General features: G+C 44.1%; 2 protein-coding genes across 8 annotated transcripts in view; one reads left to right on the top strand and one right to left on the bottom strand.

Annotated features, from left to right (window-relative positions):
• The window catches only part of LOC309808565 (interferon regulatory factor 6-like), a 726,310-nt gene that overhangs the window by 71,164 nt on the left and 636,224 nt on the right, over positions 1–18,922 (top strand). The window lies entirely within an intron of this gene.
• LOC309808813 (speedy protein E4-like) lies at positions 6,952–13,478 on the bottom strand (the record flags this gene model as incomplete). The annotated part of the gene is made up of 6 exons (XM_082629387.1): positions 6,952–9,283; positions 9,444–9,612; positions 11,129–11,214; positions 11,699–11,757; positions 12,653–12,874; positions 13,370–13,478. The coding sequence occupies 6 exons, from the start codon at positions 13,476–13,478 to the stop codon at positions 9,023–9,025; spliced, it is 906 nt and encodes a 301-aa protein (XP_082485513.1). The 3' UTR covers positions 6,952–9,022.

The following is an 18,922-nucleotide window of genomic DNA, read 5'->3' on the forward strand; positions in this document are numbered from 1 at the left end:
GGTCCATCCAATCGGGAAGGTCGGAAGCCTCTGATGTCATCATCGGAGTTTGAAGGAAACCAGTTTGAAGGAAAGCACAAGTAACTGTCAGACCTATGCGTGCACTTGTCCCAGAGATCAGGGGTAAATGGTATCTCCTGCCACTGACCCAACCTCTGCCCATCCTCCAAAACCCCCCTCAGGGTATCCGGACCCCTCTTTTTTTTTGTCATAAATGGCAAAATTTTATTCTTTTTTTTTTTCTTCATCTTTATTTTTAATTTTTTTTTTGCTTTATAACAAATTTAATCAGTTATACATATACATATGTTTGCATATCCCCTCCCTTTTGCGTCTCCCTCCCACCCTCCCTATCCCACCCCTCCAGGCAGTCACAAAGCACCGAGCTGATCTCCCTGTGCTATGCGGCTGCTTCCCACTAGCTATCTACCTTACGTTTGGTAGTGTATATATGTCCATGCCGCTCTTTCACTTTGTCACAGCTTACCCTTCCCCCTCCCCATATCCTCAAGTCCATTCTCTAGTAGGTCTGTGTCTTTATTCCTGTCTTACCCCTATGTTCTTCATGACATTTTTTTTTCTTAAATTCCATATATATGTGTCAGCATACAGTATTTGTCTTTCTCTTTCTGACTTACTTCACTCTGTATGACAGGCTCTAGGTCCATCCACCTCATTACAAATAGCTCAATTTCGTTTCTTTTTATGGCTGAGTAATATTCCATTGTATATATGTGCCACATCTTCTTTACCCATTCATCCGATGATGGACACTTAGGTTGTTTCCATCTCCGGGCTATTGTAAATAGGGCTGCTATGAACATTTTGGTACATGTCTCTTTCTGAATTATGGTTTTCTCAGGGTATATGCCCAGTAGTGGGATTGCTGGGTCATATGGTAGTTCTATTTGTAGTTTTTTAAGGAACCTCCATACCGTTCTCCATAGTGGCTGTACCAATTCACATTCCCACCAGCAGTGCAAGAGTGTTCCCTTTTTTCCACACCCTCTCCAGCATTTATTGTTTCTAGATTTTTTGATGATGGCCATTCTGACTGGTGTGAGATGATATCTCATTGTAGTTTTGATTTGTATTTCTCTAATGAGTAAAGATGTTGAGCATCCTTTCATGTGTTTGTTGGCAGTCTGTATATCTTCTGTGGAGAAATGTCTATTTAGGTCTTCTGCCCATTTTTGGATTGGGTTGTTTGTTTTTTTGTTATTGAGCTGCATGAGCTGCTTATAAATTTTGGAGATTAATCCTTTGTCAGTTGCTTCATTTGCAAATATTTTCTCCCATTCTGAGGGTTGTCTTTTGGTCTTGTTTATGGTTTCCTTTGCTGTGCAAAAGCTTTGAAGTTTCATTAGGTCCCACGTGTTTATTTTTGTCTTTATTTCCATTTCTCTAGGAGGTGGGTCCAAAAGGATCTTGCTGTGATTTATGTCATAGAGTGTTCTGCCTGTGTTTTCCTCTGTGAGTTAGACAGTGTCTGGCCTTACCTTTAGGTCTTCAATCCATTTTGAGTTTATTTTTGTGTTATGGTGTTAGGTAGTGTTCTCATTTCATTCTTTTACAGGTAGCTGTCCAGTTTTCCCAGCGCCACTTATTGAAGAGGCTGTCTTTTCTCCATTGTATATTCTTGCCTCCTTCATCAAAGCTAAGGTGAGCATATGTGCGTGGGCTTATCTCTGGGCTTTCTATCCTGTTCCATTGATCTATATTTCTCTTCCCCAGAGTATATTTCAATAAAGGTATGTACATTGTTTGTTTAGACACAAGGCTGTCGCACACTTAACAGACTACAGTATAGTGTAAACAGAAGCTTTTCATGCACGGGTACACCAGAAATTTCATGTGACTCGCTTTATGGCGGTATTGGCTTCATTGCAGTGTTCTGGAACTGAAGCTGCAGTGTCTCTGAGCTGGGCCTGTATACCCAGAAGTGGGATTGCTGGATCATATGGAATTTTTATTTAAAAGATTTTGAGAAAACTCCATACTGTTTTCCACAGTGCCTGCACAATGTTACATTCCTGCGTACAATATGCAAGGGTTACGATTTCTCTACCACCTTGACAACTCTCATCTTTAAAAAAAAATAAAAAATTGTAGGCATTCTAACAGATGTGAGGTAGTATCTCATGATGATTTTGATTTGCATTTCCCAGATGATTAGTGACGTTGAGCACCTTTTCATGTACCTGGTGCTGTGTTACATCTTTCTAACGCACATACACACACACAGAGGGATAGAAGGAATCTTTTGGAAGTGATGAGTATATTACCGTGATGGTGGTGATGGTATCACAGGTGTGTGCATATGTCCAAACTCATCAAGTTATATACATTAAACATGGGCTAGATTTTGTATATCAGTTCTACGTAAATAAAGCTGTAAAAGCCCAGCAACAAGTGGTGTATTTCATGAGCCAGTGAAGCCCAGGTACATCTTGTCTCCTCTCCCAGGGGTGAACCCAAGCAGCCTTTGAACTTGGCTCACTTTCTGTTTCTTTAGTTTCCCCTTCTATTACTTTTGTGTTTCTCCTTTGTTTTCAGATTCCAGCGAAGTGGTTCCCCATTTGTGGCAGCAGTGATTCTGAGTTTGGCTCTGTCGTTTGAAGACTTGATGGTCTCTAAAGGGATGAAGTTTCTACAGAACTAATCTCAGTTAGGTGAGAGGTAACAGAGGATCTAGTTTGTTAGTCTTTTCTTAGTCTTTTCTGTTTGTCTATTTGTCTACTTTGACAAGCTCAAATCAATGAAGAATCTCTTGCCCAATGGGATGAGAACGGCTCTTTAATATCTAGACTGGTGAGTGTTTATTCCTGACCCAAGTCTAAGACTTAAAACTGCAGGTAAAAGTTCCATTTCTCTGTATGTCTGTGTGTCTGTAATTCAAAAAGGTCTTTACCTCTGACAGTGCGAGTATGTAATGTTTTCCTACTTCTGGATCTATTAAAGTAGATTGTAGAGTCTGTTAAATTAAAGGGTTTCTGTCCTGATTGGCTTACAAAGATACAAATGTGCTTATAAAAATTATATATCCCTAAAATTCTCAGAGAGAAAGGAATTAGAACTTCTAATACTTTAAATGTGCTAGAAAAATATTCTTATTGAAATCAAGTCAGGGAATTCCCCAGCGGTCCAGTGGTTAGGACTCGGTGCTTTCACTGCCAGGGTCCAGGTTCAGTCCCTGGTCAGGAACCTAAGATCCAGCAAGCCCCTCGGTGCAGCCAAAAAAAAAAAAAAAATCAACTCAGAAATTTAAAGACTTCAAGTTTACATAATTTAGGTAAATCTTTGACACATGAAGCTAGTTTAATATTTTTGGTTTAATAAAAAGTTATTCGTATCTTATTTATCAGTATTAGGCATACATTTAAAACAATTCTACTTGGGTGTGTTCTTCCTAAATTTATATAGGTGTGCCCATCAACTAAGCTCATATTACTTCTACTTAATGTTTAAGGTTATGAAAACTGTAAGTTTGTGTTTAACCACATTTAGTTTTTATTCTGACAGACTTTCTTTCAACAGTAACTATGTTTTCTACTGTGTTAGCTTGTCGATAAATTCCCAGATCTTCAGTTTACGTAAACCCTTGAACTGATACTAAATTGTGTTACTTACTGGATAATCATTGGATACCGAGGTCATTTGTAAGCAAGACAGAAACCTGAGGCATTGATTACTAAGCATAATCTCAAGTTATATGCTCTTGCTGCATATGTTTACTTGTTACCTAGAGGCTCTGTCTGTGGGTGTGTTAATGAATGTGTTTGTCTCTGCCACTTGAATAAGTTGTGTAAGGGATGTTTGTGGCTGTGTAAAGTTGTGTTATGTGTGTTCATGAGCTGTGCTAGCCTGAAATGCTGATGTGTGATGGGCAGTTGTCAATCATTCACTCCTAGTTTCCTTTGTGAAATGGAAGTAACTTTGGTTCAAAGTTAGTATTAATATTACTATGAATGAGGCTTGACCCATAGTGATGTTATCGGCTGGAACAGAACTCAGGTTCAGCTGCTCATCGCTCAGAAGTCAGTGTTCCAGAGACAAGGGTTGGTGGAAGAAGAAAGATGCTTTATTCAGGAAGCTGGCAACCTGGGAAGATGGTGGGCTAGTGTCCCCAATACCATCTCCCAGTTGCCAATGAGAGGGAAAAGGGGTTGATAGGGAAAAGACGGGAAGTCTCTGGGCTGTGCCGGTGGGGGCTCCGTGCAGAGTAGCACAGTCAGCTCTGACCATCCTCTTGAAATTGGTCATGCAGCGGTGTGGTCAGTGTCATGTTGATTGTTTCAGGCACAGTTAATCTTCAATTCCAGTGTTGGTTTGTTCCCATTTCCTTGAGGCCAGTTCCTGGAATTGTGTAAGCCATTGGTTCAGGTCTGCTCAAGATGGAGCAGCTTGTGTCATAGCTCCAGTCTGGTCATCATACAGTTAGCTTTCTCCTCTTGTAGTGGTTTTAGTATCTGCAAAACAAGTTAGGAGTGTGTGTCTGACACTGTTACTTATGTCCTTCGGGAGGAACTAAAGATTCTGTGACTGCTGTTGTCCTAATCAGTAACTGCTTGAACCTGTTCTTTGGTGACTCAGGGGAGGCCTGGGAGACTGCAGCTATTTTACAGACAAGAGGCAGGGGACATGGAAGGGCCCTGCATGGTCCTGCTTGGTTCCAGCAACCGAGAGGTACAACTTTGTATGCAAGATAATGCGATGTAGTTTTGTTTATTAACAGGAACAAAAATCGTTTGGTCCTAAAGTAAAATGACTGATTGTTCCAGCACCAGAAAGAGGATAGTGAAGGACACAACCTGAATGGGTATAGAAAGTTGTAGGAGACGGGTAGAAAGGGAATTTTATTTGTCTGAGCCGAAGGCAGCTCAGTTTTGATGTTTATTCCAGAGATTTTCAAAAAAGAGCTTATGGTTCTCTTAGTAGCAAATATTATATTGATGCAAAGCTGGAGTTTGGTTTTCTCTCTGTACAAATGATAAATTTTTTTCATGGAGTATTGGTCTCTTTAATAAGTGGTTGGAAAAGTTGTTCTCTAAATCTGCCTAAACAGCAGAGATTCTGTATCTCACTGGAAGAGGTTTCTGCACCTAGTTCTGAATTCATCCGGCCTTATTATTTTTTTGAAAATAAATGCACAGGGACTTCCCTGGTGGCTCCTTGGTGAAGAATCCGCCCGCCAGTGCAGGGCACACTGGTTCAAGCCCTGGTCCGGGAAGATCCCACGTGCTTTTAGAAACTAGAGCACGGAAAGACTAAGGTCACGTGAAATTTGAAACGCTAAATATTGTCATAGTGTTAAGCAGTTTGAAGATTGTTGGAAGAAATTATTTGTCATTCATTCAAGCAATAAACATTTGATGAATACTTGCAAAACATAAAAAACCTCTAGAGCCCGTGAGCCACAACTACTGGAATCGACGTGCCTAGATCCCATGCTCCGGAACAAGAGAAGCCACCGCATGGAGACGCCGACGCACCGCAATGAAGAGTCGCCCCCTCTCCACTGCAACTAGAGAAAGCCCACGTGCAACAAGGAAGACCCAACGCAGACAAAAATAAATAAATATATAAATAAATGTATTGGGGGAAAAAAAGAAAGAAAATAAATGCACAACAAAATTTCTGCATTTCTGAGAAAGTTAAGCTTCCTTAAAACTGTGTTCCTTTTGGTCTGTTTTTTTTTTTTTTTTTTTAAAGTCTACTGTCAGGAACTCCCTGGCACTTCAGCGGTTAGGATTCTGCGCTTCCACTGCTAGAGGCCTGTTTTCGATCCCTGATCAGGGAACTAAGATCCTGCAAGTTGCGTGGCGAGGCCGAAAAAACAGCCAAGACAAAATAATCGTCTCTTGGCTGTTAAACAAAGTCAAGGACCTTTAGTTCCTCCTCAAGGGCTATTGGGTAATATTCTGAGCCACATCCTTGGAGCTGTTTGGCAGAGACTGAAACCCCCAGCAGGTGGAAGAAGTTAACTGCATGTTGCCCACAAGCACGTAGACCCCAGACCAGTTGGAACCAGAAGGCTGATGATGTTGAGTCCCCGTTACCTCACCACTGACCAATCAGAAGAATGACCGTGAGCTGATCACGCACCCTGTAACCCTCTCTTCAACATGTAGCCCCTTTCTCTTTTCCCTGTATAGTCCTCAAGCAAAACTTCAGGAGGGGAGAGTTGGTTCTTCGGGACACGAGTCCACCTCTCTTCTGGACTGCCGGCTTCCTCAGTAAAGCTATCTTTCCTTTTACCCAAGAGTTGTCTCTCAGTATTGGAGTCCTGAATGATGCAAGACCTGCCTCATCTTCTGTAGTTTTCTCTACATGAAAAATAATTGAGGACTATTTTTCAGAGTTAAGAAATGTGGTTGGATAATCACAACGCCATTAAGCAACACCTCGTTGGACAGCAAAGAGGCGAAGCCGACTGGTAATGACCACACACATCCTGACTGTGAGAAGACTTTCGTCTTTATTGTAGTTCCCCAAAAGCTGCATCGCACGGTACTCTTGAACAATCTAAAATAACATACAAACATGCTGAGGCAAGTTAAAAAATTAGGACTGAATTCCCACAATTCAATAATGAGAACTAAAAAAATACAAAATTTATGCTTACAAGAATTGGGAGGAAATACCCACTATGCTATAAGTAGAATGGAAATATGATGTAATAGATAAAATCAACAATCTCTCTTGAAAATGTGAGTAAAACTGTATATATGTGTAAATATACAACAGCTACAGTTCTCATCACAAAAGTTTGTAGTAATAAGATGTTTCAAAATGAAGACTATTTCAAAACTATTTAAAATAAATATATAAATATAAAATATAAAAATACAATAATTTTATAGGTGACATTTTCAAAATAAGCCAGTGAAACTTAAGTCATGAGTCATGACCCTGTGGCTGTAATTATATATATATATATATATATTTTTTTCCTAATTATATATTTTAATGTTATTCCCTCCTATTCTGAGCCGCTACACTCCACCTTCAAATGCTTCTAGACTGGGGCAAACAAGTGTATAAAAAATGGGACCTCCAATGTTCGTCTCAGGGGAGATGGAAATGAAATGATCTGAAAATTGAGGTGGTGCCTTCCAAAAGGGTGGAATCTGAATAAACCCTGTTTTCTTATTGTCCTGCCACAGACTCCTAGAAGCACACCCCGCTCCTAGGAGTATAACACGAAAACTGGCCTCCGCTCATTCTAGAAGATGCTGGCTTCTTCTCGATGATCTGCACAAGAGGCTTCTCCCTTCCTTCTTCACGGCTGTCGTCAGTGTCTGGATTGACCTCTTGTTGAACATCCTCATCTCTCCTGGGCTCTGTGATCTGGAAGTAAGAGAAGGAGCAAGGATGTCAGATTTCAAAGTGGCAACTGTCCAGATATAAAGGTTTTCACATTCTTAGTCAATTCTAACCAGAATTGAGACTCATTTATGATTGGAGTTTTATCTCAAATTCTCCATTCTGAACCCCAGTCCTGAACCATTCATTGTTTTCAAGTGCGATTCTTGGACTTTGGTGACCCTGACTCCAAAAACTACTGAATGCACCCAAGGTCAGGCCCAGTAATCTGCTTTATAGCCCAGACTCCAGGTGATTCTGCTCAGGGAGCTGGCATTTGGAGAAGGCTGCTTTAGTCTTAACTCACCTTGGTCCTTTGGCACCACTTAAATTCTGAACTTGGAAGCACACTACAGACATCACTGACAAGTCAACATCGTGGACCAGGAGACCTGAGGCCGGATCCCTAACCCTAACCCTGCATCCTAATGTCTATGTTATTATTAAGTTTTCATTTATTTACTTATTTTCTTTCTTTTATTTTTGGCTGCATTGGGTCTCTGTTGCTGTGTGTGGGCTTTCTCTCTGTTGCTGTGTGTGGTGAGCGAGGACTACTCTCCGTTGCTTCTCCTGACGGCTTCTCTTGTTGCGGAGCACGGGCTCTAGGCGCACAGGCTGAGTAGTTGCGGCTTGCGGGCTCTAGAACGCAGGCTCAGTAGTTGTGGCTCGCGGGCTCTAGAGCGCAGGCGCAGTAGTTGTGGCGCACGGGCTTAGTTGCTCCGCGGCATGTGGGGTCTTCCCGGACCAGCGCTCAAACCTGTGTGCCCTGCATTGGCAGGCGGTTTCTTAACCACTGTGCCAACAGGGAAGTCCCTGGGTCCTAATGTTTAAATAATACTCAGCCCTAAACTTGGTTAGTGTTATGTGCTGAATGTTTGTGTCCCCCAAAATTCTTATGTTGAAATCTTAAAATCTTAACCCCTAAGGTGCTGGTATTAGGAGGTGGGGTCTTTGGGAGGTTATTAGGTCATGGGGTAGAGCCCTCATGAATGAGATTATTGCCCTTGTAAAAGAGACCGTGCTGTGTTGTTTCTAAGCAACGTGGTCTGTAGTAGGGCAGGTTGAATGGACGAAGGCAGCTAGTTTGCAAGATTTAAACCAAATGTTTGCTCAATCCTCTGCCCACATCTAGAACTCTAATGTGTCAATTGTAATAAGCCATGCTGAAGATGGCATTCCTTAACCTTCAGTCGTTGTGATAAACCCCCTTGACCATAAACGTGAGGGGGAAAAGGTGAATTGTACTAGAGGAATCATTGGTCCAGAAGTGGTGAGTCAGGGGGAATAAAGAGTCACAGGTGATCTGGCCATAGGCAATTTGAAAGTAAATTTGGAGGAATATAAAGCTAGTCATAATTCATCTTTTCTTATTGAACGTGTGGGCTGTTCTATCTAATATCCTGTTTGTAGACATTTACTTTGTTGTAGATAAATGCTAGAACCCATAACCCTGAGGGATGTAAGGCCAAAAATGAATGAAAAAGAGAAACTGGAAACGCAGTATATGGAAAAGAATCACCACCTCGTCAAAGCTGTTATTTGGACCCAATTGCTTTGGGTGAAATAACTTCAGTGAGACCCATGCGTCTGGGACAAACTGGTTTCCCCGAGGTCTGGTGCCCACGGGCCTCGCGGTGCTGGTGTCTGTGTGTGGCTGTCAGTCCGTGGCTGGCGCAGAGTCGGCACGTGGCTGTGTGCCTGGCTGGCCCCCTTCACAGTGTGAGAGGTGATGTGGGTCCAGCAGTGGGATTCCTCCGATTTCCTCAGTAGACAACACGTCATTCCACCCGCACCTTTGCGCACGCAGACCTACCTTTGCGCAGGCCGATGACCTCAGGCCTGCGTGGTCCTGGGGCCTCTGGGGCAAGAGGGCGCGATCTCTTCCCCACACCCAGAGCTCTGGATCAAAAGCCTGGATCTGGAAAGACAAACAGCCCCTGGCAATGAGGATGCCGCTGCCTCCCGTTGCCCCGCCTCCGGTTCTTTCTCGTCTGTCCCCAAGTCCCAAACCGAGTCCCCCATGATCCCCACCTCCTCTCCGTCCCTCCCCCTCCCCGAGACCGCCACAGCCCACCCACCTGCTCGCACTCTTCCCGAGTGACCCATGTCTTCCAGCCCATGGAACGGATGAACTGGGAACGCAGTTTGTGGAACAAGGCATGCTGCGAGCTGTTCTTTCCATAGAGGAACGAAACGATGGCCTGCTTGGGGGCCTGGTTGTTCTCTTCCATGTCGCTGGCCACATAGCTGGGGAAAGACATCAGGTCGCTGTCATCAGGACAGGAAGGGCCTCCACTTGAGATCAGCTTCCCAGAAAAGAGGCAGGCTGAGCATCCTCACACGACCCACCCAGCCCTGCCCAGCGTCACCGGGAGCCGCCCAGTCATCAAGGAGCCACTGCCAGGCAGGACCTTCGGAAGGGTGCCTCTCACACCTTGATGATGAGGACACGATCCAAACCCCCGTTCCCTTCAACTTGTTTTATGTGCACACACCTCTCTTCCTATGTTGTAGGTACATGTACAGTTCCTGAGGGCAGGAGCTGATCTGATCTGTTTCTGCATTCATCCCTCTCCTAGCAAATGACACATTTAGGGCTTGGTTCATATTGATGCATGAATTCAACAGCCTTTTGTGAATCTCTGTTCCCACCACCTCATATTCCCCAGCATGTAGGGTGTACTTTATAAGGTTTGTTAGATGAATGAATGAATGAATGAATGAACATTTTATCTCATGGCCAAATGCAATACTGATTACCTAGAAGTCTCACAGTAACAAACATTTGCCCAATGAAAAGAATTGTGCTGAGTGTTTTGGGAATGCATTGACATTTTGACGAGACCTGCCTTCCACATGGTGTCTAGTCTAGTGGGACCGGGGAAGGGGAAGGGGGGAGATAAGAAATGACTATAATGCAAAGCATCACATTATAATACAATTTGAACTAAAGTGCCTCTGGGATGCAGAAGTTAGGGAGATCGGGCATCGTGAAGGTTTTGGTGTTTGAACCCACTTTAAGGATAAGGTCGTTTTCTTCAGATAAATGTATGGCAAAGATACCTGGATAGAAAGCTCAATAGAAACTTAGAGGGCAGGGTATTTGGAAGGAGCAGTGAAACACAGGAATAAAGTATCAGGACGGTGTGCTGGAGATTGCAGAGAGAGTTAAATCCCAACGCAGAACTCTGGCCTTGATTTGGCATGTCATTAGCCAATGAAATTGTGTGAAGCGGTCAGACCTGTGTTTTGGAAGGATGTTCAGGCAAATAGAGCCAACTGGCTTGGGAGACTTGGAAGAAACATCAGTGGGGAGCATTTGACACCAAATCCGTGCTATGTGATACGGGCCCCGATTGTGGCATTTGTCGTGGGAATGCAGAAACGGAAGATAATCACACTTGGTGCTGATGTCGGAAGACCCGAGACCGGAGAATTCGAACCGGAAACGTCTCAAGTCTGTTACTCGGGGGCAGGATGGTGTCAGTTCTTTCTTCCTCTCCTCTTAGGAAAGTTTTGCGTTTTGCTTTGTTTCTTTCAGTGTTTTAATTGACATTAGGGTAGTTTGTTTTGACAATGAATGCTATAAAAAACAGAACATGGTTTGAAAAAGAAACCACGGTACCGTAATCCTGTCATTTTCACACCTAGAGTCAGTACAAAGGGGTTTAAAAAAATAGATGAAAGGTCAGAGCCCCACGTCTCTCCCTCTGCCCTCCCAGGGTGTTGAATATTGATGGCGGGGATGGAGCAAGGTACTCACAGAGCTATGAAGAAATGGATTCTCTGGAATTGCCAGGAGAGGAGCCCGGCCCGGCTGACATACGCTATCACCATCGACAGGAGATACTGATGGAAAGAGGGGAAAAAACGTAGGAGAGAGGTCACATCCTGGAAGAGGAGAAAGAGTGGGAGGGAGAAGGGAGCAGGGGACGAGGAATGGGTGGTGCCACTTGGAGGAGAGACCCCCGTGTGGGGTGAGCCTGATTGTTTGGGGAAGGGGAGAGGACAGAAGGTCAGAGTTGGCGGCGCTCCAAGGATGGGAGGCTTTGGGATTGAGGGCGTGGACTTAGGGCCGCGGGCACAGGACGGTGTTCGATGAACCGGAGCCAAGGCGAGTCCCCAGGAGCTGAGAGGAGAGGGGACTTAGGCAGCAACCACCAAAGGGGCACTCCTGGGGCTCAGATCCCAGAGGGGACCTCGAGGCCCCTGGAGGGAAGTGTTGACAAGGCATGAGGTTAGGAGGGGAGTGGAAACGTGGGTGTAGAAAGCACCCAGCGCGCCCACCTAGAACAGGCGCTGGAGCAGGAATCCATCTCAGTGGGTGACTTACCTTGTCAGATACTTCCAGGTTTTTGTCCCAGGCGAGGAATTTCTTAACGACAGGATCCTCTGTGAAAAAAGGGCAGATGTTGCCAGTGGGAACAGGGCTGTCGTGGGAGCATTCCAGAGCCAAGAGGGTGAACCGCGCCCCCCTGGGGAAATGCCAAGATGTGGCCCAGGGTGAAGCTGACGGAAAGAGGGGAGGGAAGACCATTCACTGTGGGAGGAAAGGGGGTGACTCCCCTTCTGGGGGGGCCGAGTGACAGGGAGTGATGCCCCTTCATCATGCATTCACGTACCTGCAGAGGGCATCAAGATACTCTCAGCCAATGTCTCAATTGACAGTCATGTCAGGGGGTGAAGATGGCTTGTCAGCCCCTCCTCCCCCCACCCCGAACATGCCAGTAAGATTCAAAAGGCCAGTAAGAGCTAGAGTCTCGGGTACAGTTGAAACCAAGCGAACCTAATCCTGTATCATTTCTAAATCTAACCTAGTCTTGTATCATTTCTAAGTCTAACCTCATCCTGTATCTTTTATGTGTCCCCCGTATCCTTTATCCGTAGACAGTCCGCCAGGGACGGAGAGCGCACCAAGTAGCAGGGAATTCTTTTCCACTGGGAAAGTGTAGTCATGGGAAGTTCTGGTTTGTTTGTTTTTCAAGTATAGGATTGGAGGTTGCTGGGCAGGGCGGTGGGTCCTTACCAAGCATCCACTTGAAGACCTTGTGGTGCTCAGGCAGCACTGAAGACACCCGCTGTCGCTTCAGCTTCATCTTGAGCCCACTGAACGACTCCACGACCCAGGTGTCGGCCTCGTGGTGCTCAGGCAGCACTGAAGACACCCGCTGTCGCTTCAGCTTCATCTTGAACCCACTCAGCGACTCCACGACCCAGGTGTCGGCCTCGTGGTGCTCAGGCAGCACTGAAGACACCCGCTGTCGCTTCAGCTTCATCTTGAACCCACTCAGCGACTCCACGACCCAGGTGTCGGCCTCGTGGTGCTCAGGCAGCACTGAAGACACCCGCTGTCGCTTCAGCTTCATCTTGAGCCCACTCAGCAACTCCACGACCCAGGTGTCCTGGGCCTCAGCGGCCGTGTTGCCCTCCACCTCCGCTCTGAACGCCACTGACCTCTTCCTCTTACAGCCGGGGCGCTGAGGCGGGGGGCTGCAACCAGCCCAGGGAGCTGACGAAGGAGAAGAGACTACAGTATGACGCTCTCGTCTTGGGAATTCAGCCACTGGTGACCACCCAACCCCACCCCGACTCCGCCTCCCCCCCGAAGCACCCCCGTGCTTTCCAGTCTCACAGACCGCTGACCTTGCCCCAAGTCATCTTTCCATCTTTCTCTGTCCACATCTACCTATCCCTCCCCTGACTCTTTTGGTCAAACTCTTTCTCATGGTAGATAATTTCTCCCACCAGGAATAAAAAAAAAGAACCCTCCCCTTGTTTCCTCTCTCCCCTTCTCTCATCCTTGGATCTCATCTCCTAACCCTGTTTCTTGCTCCCCAGGTGTTCCGTGTCCCCAGCTCCTGTGCTCTCCTCCCTCAATCCCTGGCTTTCTGAATGTCTCCTTTCTTTCATAGGCACCTTATGCAGGTGCTCCTTCCCGACCTCTGTACCCTTTCCTCCTTACTGGTCAAATCTCTGAAATTCCTTCTCATGCCAGCTCCCTCACCTGACGGTCCTGGGCTTTCTTCATAGACAGTCAACTCCAGGGGGTACCCTGAAGAGCTGGACTGGGAATTCAGCTCCTCAGCCTGGGAAGTCGGTTGACGATTGTCCATGATGTCTCCCAGACTCTTCCCTTCCTCGAAGCCTAGACTCTGCTTTGTCCCAACTCTTCTTCTGGACTTGGGCTAAACACAAGTGGTCGTCCCTTCTCCAAGCTGCGGGGCAACTGTCAGTGGAGAGAAGCTCTGGCGAGATTCTGTTGTCTACTACTGCTGCCAAGCACCAAGGAGTCTGGTCCATCCAATCGGGAAGGTCGGAAGCCTCTGATGTCATCATCGGAGTTTGAAGGAAACCAGTTTGAAGGAAAGCACAAGTAACTGTCAGACCTATGCGTGCACTTGTCCCAGAGATCAGGGGTAAATGGTATCTCCTGCCACTGACCCAACCTCTGCCCATCCTCCAAAACCCCCCTCAGGGTATCCGGACCCCTCTTTTTTTTTGTCATAAATGGCAAAATTTTATTCTTTTTTTTTTTCTTCATCTTTATTTTTAATTTTTTTTTTGCTTTATAACAAATTTAATCAGTTATACATATACATATGTTTGCATATCCCCTCCCTTTTGCGTCTCCCTCCCACCCTCCCTATCCCACCCCTCCAGGCAGTCACAAAGCACCGAGCTGATCTCCCTGTGCTATGCGGCTGCTTCCCACTAGCTATCTACCTTACGTTTGGTAGTGTATATATGTCCATGCCGCTCTTTCACTTTGTCACAGCTTACCCTTCCCCCTCCCCATATCCTCAAGTCCATTCTCTAGTAGGTCTGTGTCTTTATTCCTGTCTTACCCCTATGTTCTTCATGACATTTTTTTTTCTTAAATTCCATATATATGTGTCAGCATACAGTATTTGTCTTTCTCTTTCTGACTTACTTCACTCTGTATGACAGGCTCTAGGTCCATCCACCTCATTACAAGTAGCTCAATTTCGTTTCTTTTTATGGCTGAGTAATATTCCATTGTATATATGTGCCACATCTTCTTTACCCATTCATCCGATGATGGACACTTAGGTTGTTTCCATCTCCGGGCTATTGTAAATAGGGCTGCTATGAACATTTTGGTACATGTCTCTTTCTGAATTATGGTTTTCTCAGGGTATATGCCCAGTAGTGGGATTGCTGGGTCATATGGTAGTTCTATTTGTAGTTTTTTAAGGAACCTCCATACCGTTCTCCATAGTGGCTGTACCAATTCACATTCCCACCAGCAGTGCAAGAGTGTTCCCTTTTTTCCACACCCTCTCCAGCATTTATTGTTTCTAGATTTTTTGATGATGGCCATTCTGACTGGTGTGAGATGATATCTCATTGTAGTTTTGATTTGTATTTCTCTAATGAGTAAAGATGTTGAGCATCCTTTCATGTGTTTGTTGGCAGTCTGTATATCTTCTGTGGAGAAATGTCTATTTAGGTCTTCTGCCCATTTTTGGATTGGGTTGTTTGTTTTTTTTGTTATTGAGCTGCATGAGCTGCTTATAAATTTTGGAGATTAATCCTTTGTCAGTTGCTTCATTTGCAAATATTTTCTCCCATTCTGAGGGTTGTCTTTTGGTCTTGTTTATGGTTTCCTTTGCTGTGCAAAAGCTTTGAAGTTTCATTAGGTCCCACGTGTTTATTTTTGTCTTTATTTCCATTTCTCTAGGAGGTGGGTCCAAAAGGATCTTGCTGTGATTTATGTCATAGAGTGTTCTGCCTGTGTTTTCCTCTGTGAGTTAGACAGTGTCTGGCCTTACCTTTAGGTCTTCAATCCATTTTGAGTTTATTTTTGTGTTATGGTGTTAGGTAGTGTTCTCATTTCATTCTTTTACAGGTAGCTGTCCAGTTTTCCCAGCGCCACTTATTGAAGAGGCTGTCTTTTCTCCATTGTATATTCTTGCCTCCTTCATCAAAGCTAAGGTGAGCATATGTGCGTGGGCTTATCTCTGGGCTTTCTATCCTGTTCCATTGATCTATATTTCTCTTCCCCAGAGTATATTTCAATAAAGGTATGTACATTGTTTGTTTAGACACAAGGCTGTCGCACACTTAACAGACTACAGTATAGTGTAAACAGAAGCTTTTCATGCACGGGTACACCAGAAATTTCATGTGACTCGCTTTATGGCGGTATTGGCTTCATTGCAGTGTTCTGGAACTGAAGCTGCAGTGTCTCTGAGCTGGGCCTGTATACCCAGAAGTGGGATTGCTGGATCATATGGAATTTTTATTTAAAAGATTTTGAGAAAACTCCATACTGTTTTCCACAGTGCCTGCACAATGTTACATTCCTGCGTACAATATGCAAGGGTTACGATTTCTCTACCACCTTGACAACTCTCATCTTTAAAAAAAAATAAAAAATTGTAGGCATTCTAACAGATGTGAGGTAGTATCTCATGATGATTTTGATTTGCATTTCCCAGATGATTAGTGACGTTGAGCACCTTTTCATGTACCTGGTGCTGTGTTACATCTTTCTAACGCACATACACACACACAGAGGGATAGAAGGAATCTTTTGGAAGTGATGAGTATATTACCGTGATGGTGGTGATGGTATCACAGGTGTGTGCATATGTCCAAACTCATCAAGTTATATACATTAAACATGGGCTAGATTTTGTATATCAGTTCTACGTAAATAAAGCTGTAAAAGCCCAGCAACAAGTGGTGTATTTCATGAGCCAGTGAAGCCCAGGTACATCTTGTCTCCTCTCCCAGGGGTGAACCCAAGCAGCCTTTGAACTTGGCTCACTTTCTGTTTCTTTAGTTTCCCCTTCTATTACTTTTGTGTTTCTCCTTTGTTTTCAGATTCCAGCGAAGTGGTTCCCCATTTGTGGCAGCAGTGATTCTGAGTTTGGCTCTGTCGTTTGAAGACTTGATGGTCTCTAAAGGGATGAAGTTTCTACAGAACTAATCTCAGTTAGGTGAGAGGTAACAGAGGATCTAGTTTGTTAGTCTTTTCTTAGTCTTTTCTGTTTGTCTATTTGTCTACTTTGACAAGCTCAAATCAATGAAGAATCTCTTGCCCAATGGGATGAGAACGGCTCTTTAATATCTAGACTGGTGAGTGTTTATTCCTGACCCAAGTCTAAGACTTAAAACTGCAGGTAAAAGTTCCATTTCTCTGTATGTCTGTGTGTCTGTAATTCAAAAAGGTCTTTACCTCTGACAGTGCGAGTATGTAATGTTTTCCTACTTCTGGATCTATTAAAGTAGATTGTAGAGTCTGTTAAATTAAAGGGTTTCTGTCCTGATTGGCTTACAAAGATACAAATGTGCTTATAAAAATTATATATCCCTAAAATTCTCAGAGAGAAAGGAATTAGAACTTCTAATACTTTAAATGTGCTAGAAAAATATTCTTATTGAAATCAAGTCAGGGAATTCCCCAGCGGTCCAGTGGTTAGGACTCGGTGCTTTCACTGCCAGGGTCCAGGTTCAGTCCCTGGTCAGGAACCTAAGATCCAGCAAGCCCCTCGGTGCAGCCAAAAAAAAAAAAAAAATCAACTCAGAAATTTAAAGACTTCAAGTTTACATAATTTAGGTAAATCTTTGACACATGAAGCTAGTTTAATATTTTTGGTTTAATAAAAAGTTATTCGTATCTTATTTATCAGTATTAGGCATACATTTAAAACAATTCTACTTGGGTGTGTTCTTCCTAAATTTATATAGGTGTGCCCATCAACTAAGCTCATATTACTTCTACTTAATGTTTAAGGTTATGAAAACTGTAAGTTTGTGTTTAACCACATTTAGTTTTTATTCTGACAGACTTTCTTTCAACAGTAACTATGTTTTCTACTGTGTTAGCTTGTCGATAAATTCCCAGATCTTCAGTTTACGTAAACCCTTGAACTGATACTAAATTGTGTTACTTACTGGATAATCATTGGATACCGAGGTCATTTGTAAGCAAGACAGAAACCTGAGGCATTGATTACTAAGCATAATCTCAAGTTATATGCTCTTGCTGCATATGTTTACTTGTTACCTAGAGGCTCTGTCTGTGGGTGTGTTAATGAATGTGTTTGTCTCTGCCACTTGAATAAGTTGTGTAAGGGATGTTTGTGGCTGTGTAAAGTTGTGTTATGTGTGTTCATGAGCTGTGCTAGCCTGAAATGCTGATGTGTGATGGGCAGTTGTCAATCATTCACTCCTAGTTTCCTTTGTGAAATGGAAGTAACTTTGGTTCAAAGTTAGTATTAATATTACTATGAATGAGGCTTGACCCATAGTGATGTTATCGGCTGGAACAGAACTCAGGTTCAGCTGCTCATCGCTCAGAAGTCAGTGTTCCAGAGACAAGGGTTGGTGGAAGAAGAAAGATGCTTTATTCAGGAAGCTGGCAACCTGGGAAGATGGTGGGCTAGTGTCCCCAATACCATCTCCCAGTTGCCAATGAGAGGGAAAAGGGGTTGATAGGGAAAAGACGGGAAGTCTCTGGGCTGTGCCGGTGGGGGCTCCGTGCAGAGTAGCACAGTCAGCTCTGACCATCCTCTTGAAATTGGTCATGCAGCGGTGTGGTCAGTGTCATGTTGATTGTTTCAGGCACAGTTAATCTTCAATTCCAGTGTTGGTTTGTTCCCATTTCCTTGAGGCCAGTTCCTGGAATTGTGTAAGCCATTGGTTCAGGTCTGCTCAAGATGGAGCAGCTTGTGTCATAGCTCCAGTCTGGTCATCATACAGTTAGCTTTCTCCTGTTGTAGTGGTTTTAGTATCTGCAAAACAAGTTAGGAGTGTGTGTCTGACACTGTTACTTATGTCCTTCGGGAGGAACTAAAGATTCTGTGACTGCTGTTGTCCTAATCAGTAACTGCTTGAATCTGTTCTTTGGTGACTCAGGGGAGGCCTGGGAGACTGCAGCTATTTTACAGACAAGAGGCAGGGGACATGGAAGGGCCCTGCATGGTCCTGCTTGGTTCCAGCAACCGAGAGGTACAACTTTGTATGCAAGATAATGCGATGTAGTTTTGTTTATTAACAGGAACAAAAATCGTTTGGTCCTAAAGTAAAATGACTGATTGTTCCAGCACCAGAAAGAGGATAGTGAAGGACACAACCTGAATGGGTATAGAAAGTTGTAGGAGACGGGTAGAAAGGGAATTTTATTTGTCTGAGCCGAAGGCAGCTCAGTTTTGATGTTTATTCCAGAGATTTTCAAAAAAGAGCTTATGGTTCTCTTAGTAGCAAATATTATATTGATGCAAAGCTGGAGTTTGGTTTTCTCTCTGTACAAATGATAAATTTTTTTCATGGAGTATTGGTCTCTTTAATAAGTGGTTGGAAAAGTTGTTCTCTAAATCTGCCTAAACAGCAGAGATTCTGTATCTCACTGGAAGAGGTTTCTGCACCTAGTTCTGAATTCATCCGGCCTTATTATTTTTTTGAAAATAAATGCACAGGGACTTCCCTGGTGGCTCCTTGGTGAAGAATCCGCCCGCCAGTGCAGGGCACACTGGTTCAAGCCCTGGTCCGGGAAGATCCCACGTGCTTTTAGAAACTAGAGCACGGA

This window comes from Mesoplodon mirus (genome assembly GCF_964341445.2).
Source record: "Mesoplodon mirus genome assembly, chromosome: 7".
Taxonomy (NCBI): domain Eukaryota; kingdom Metazoa; phylum Chordata; class Mammalia; order Artiodactyla; family Ziphiidae; genus Mesoplodon; species Mesoplodon mirus.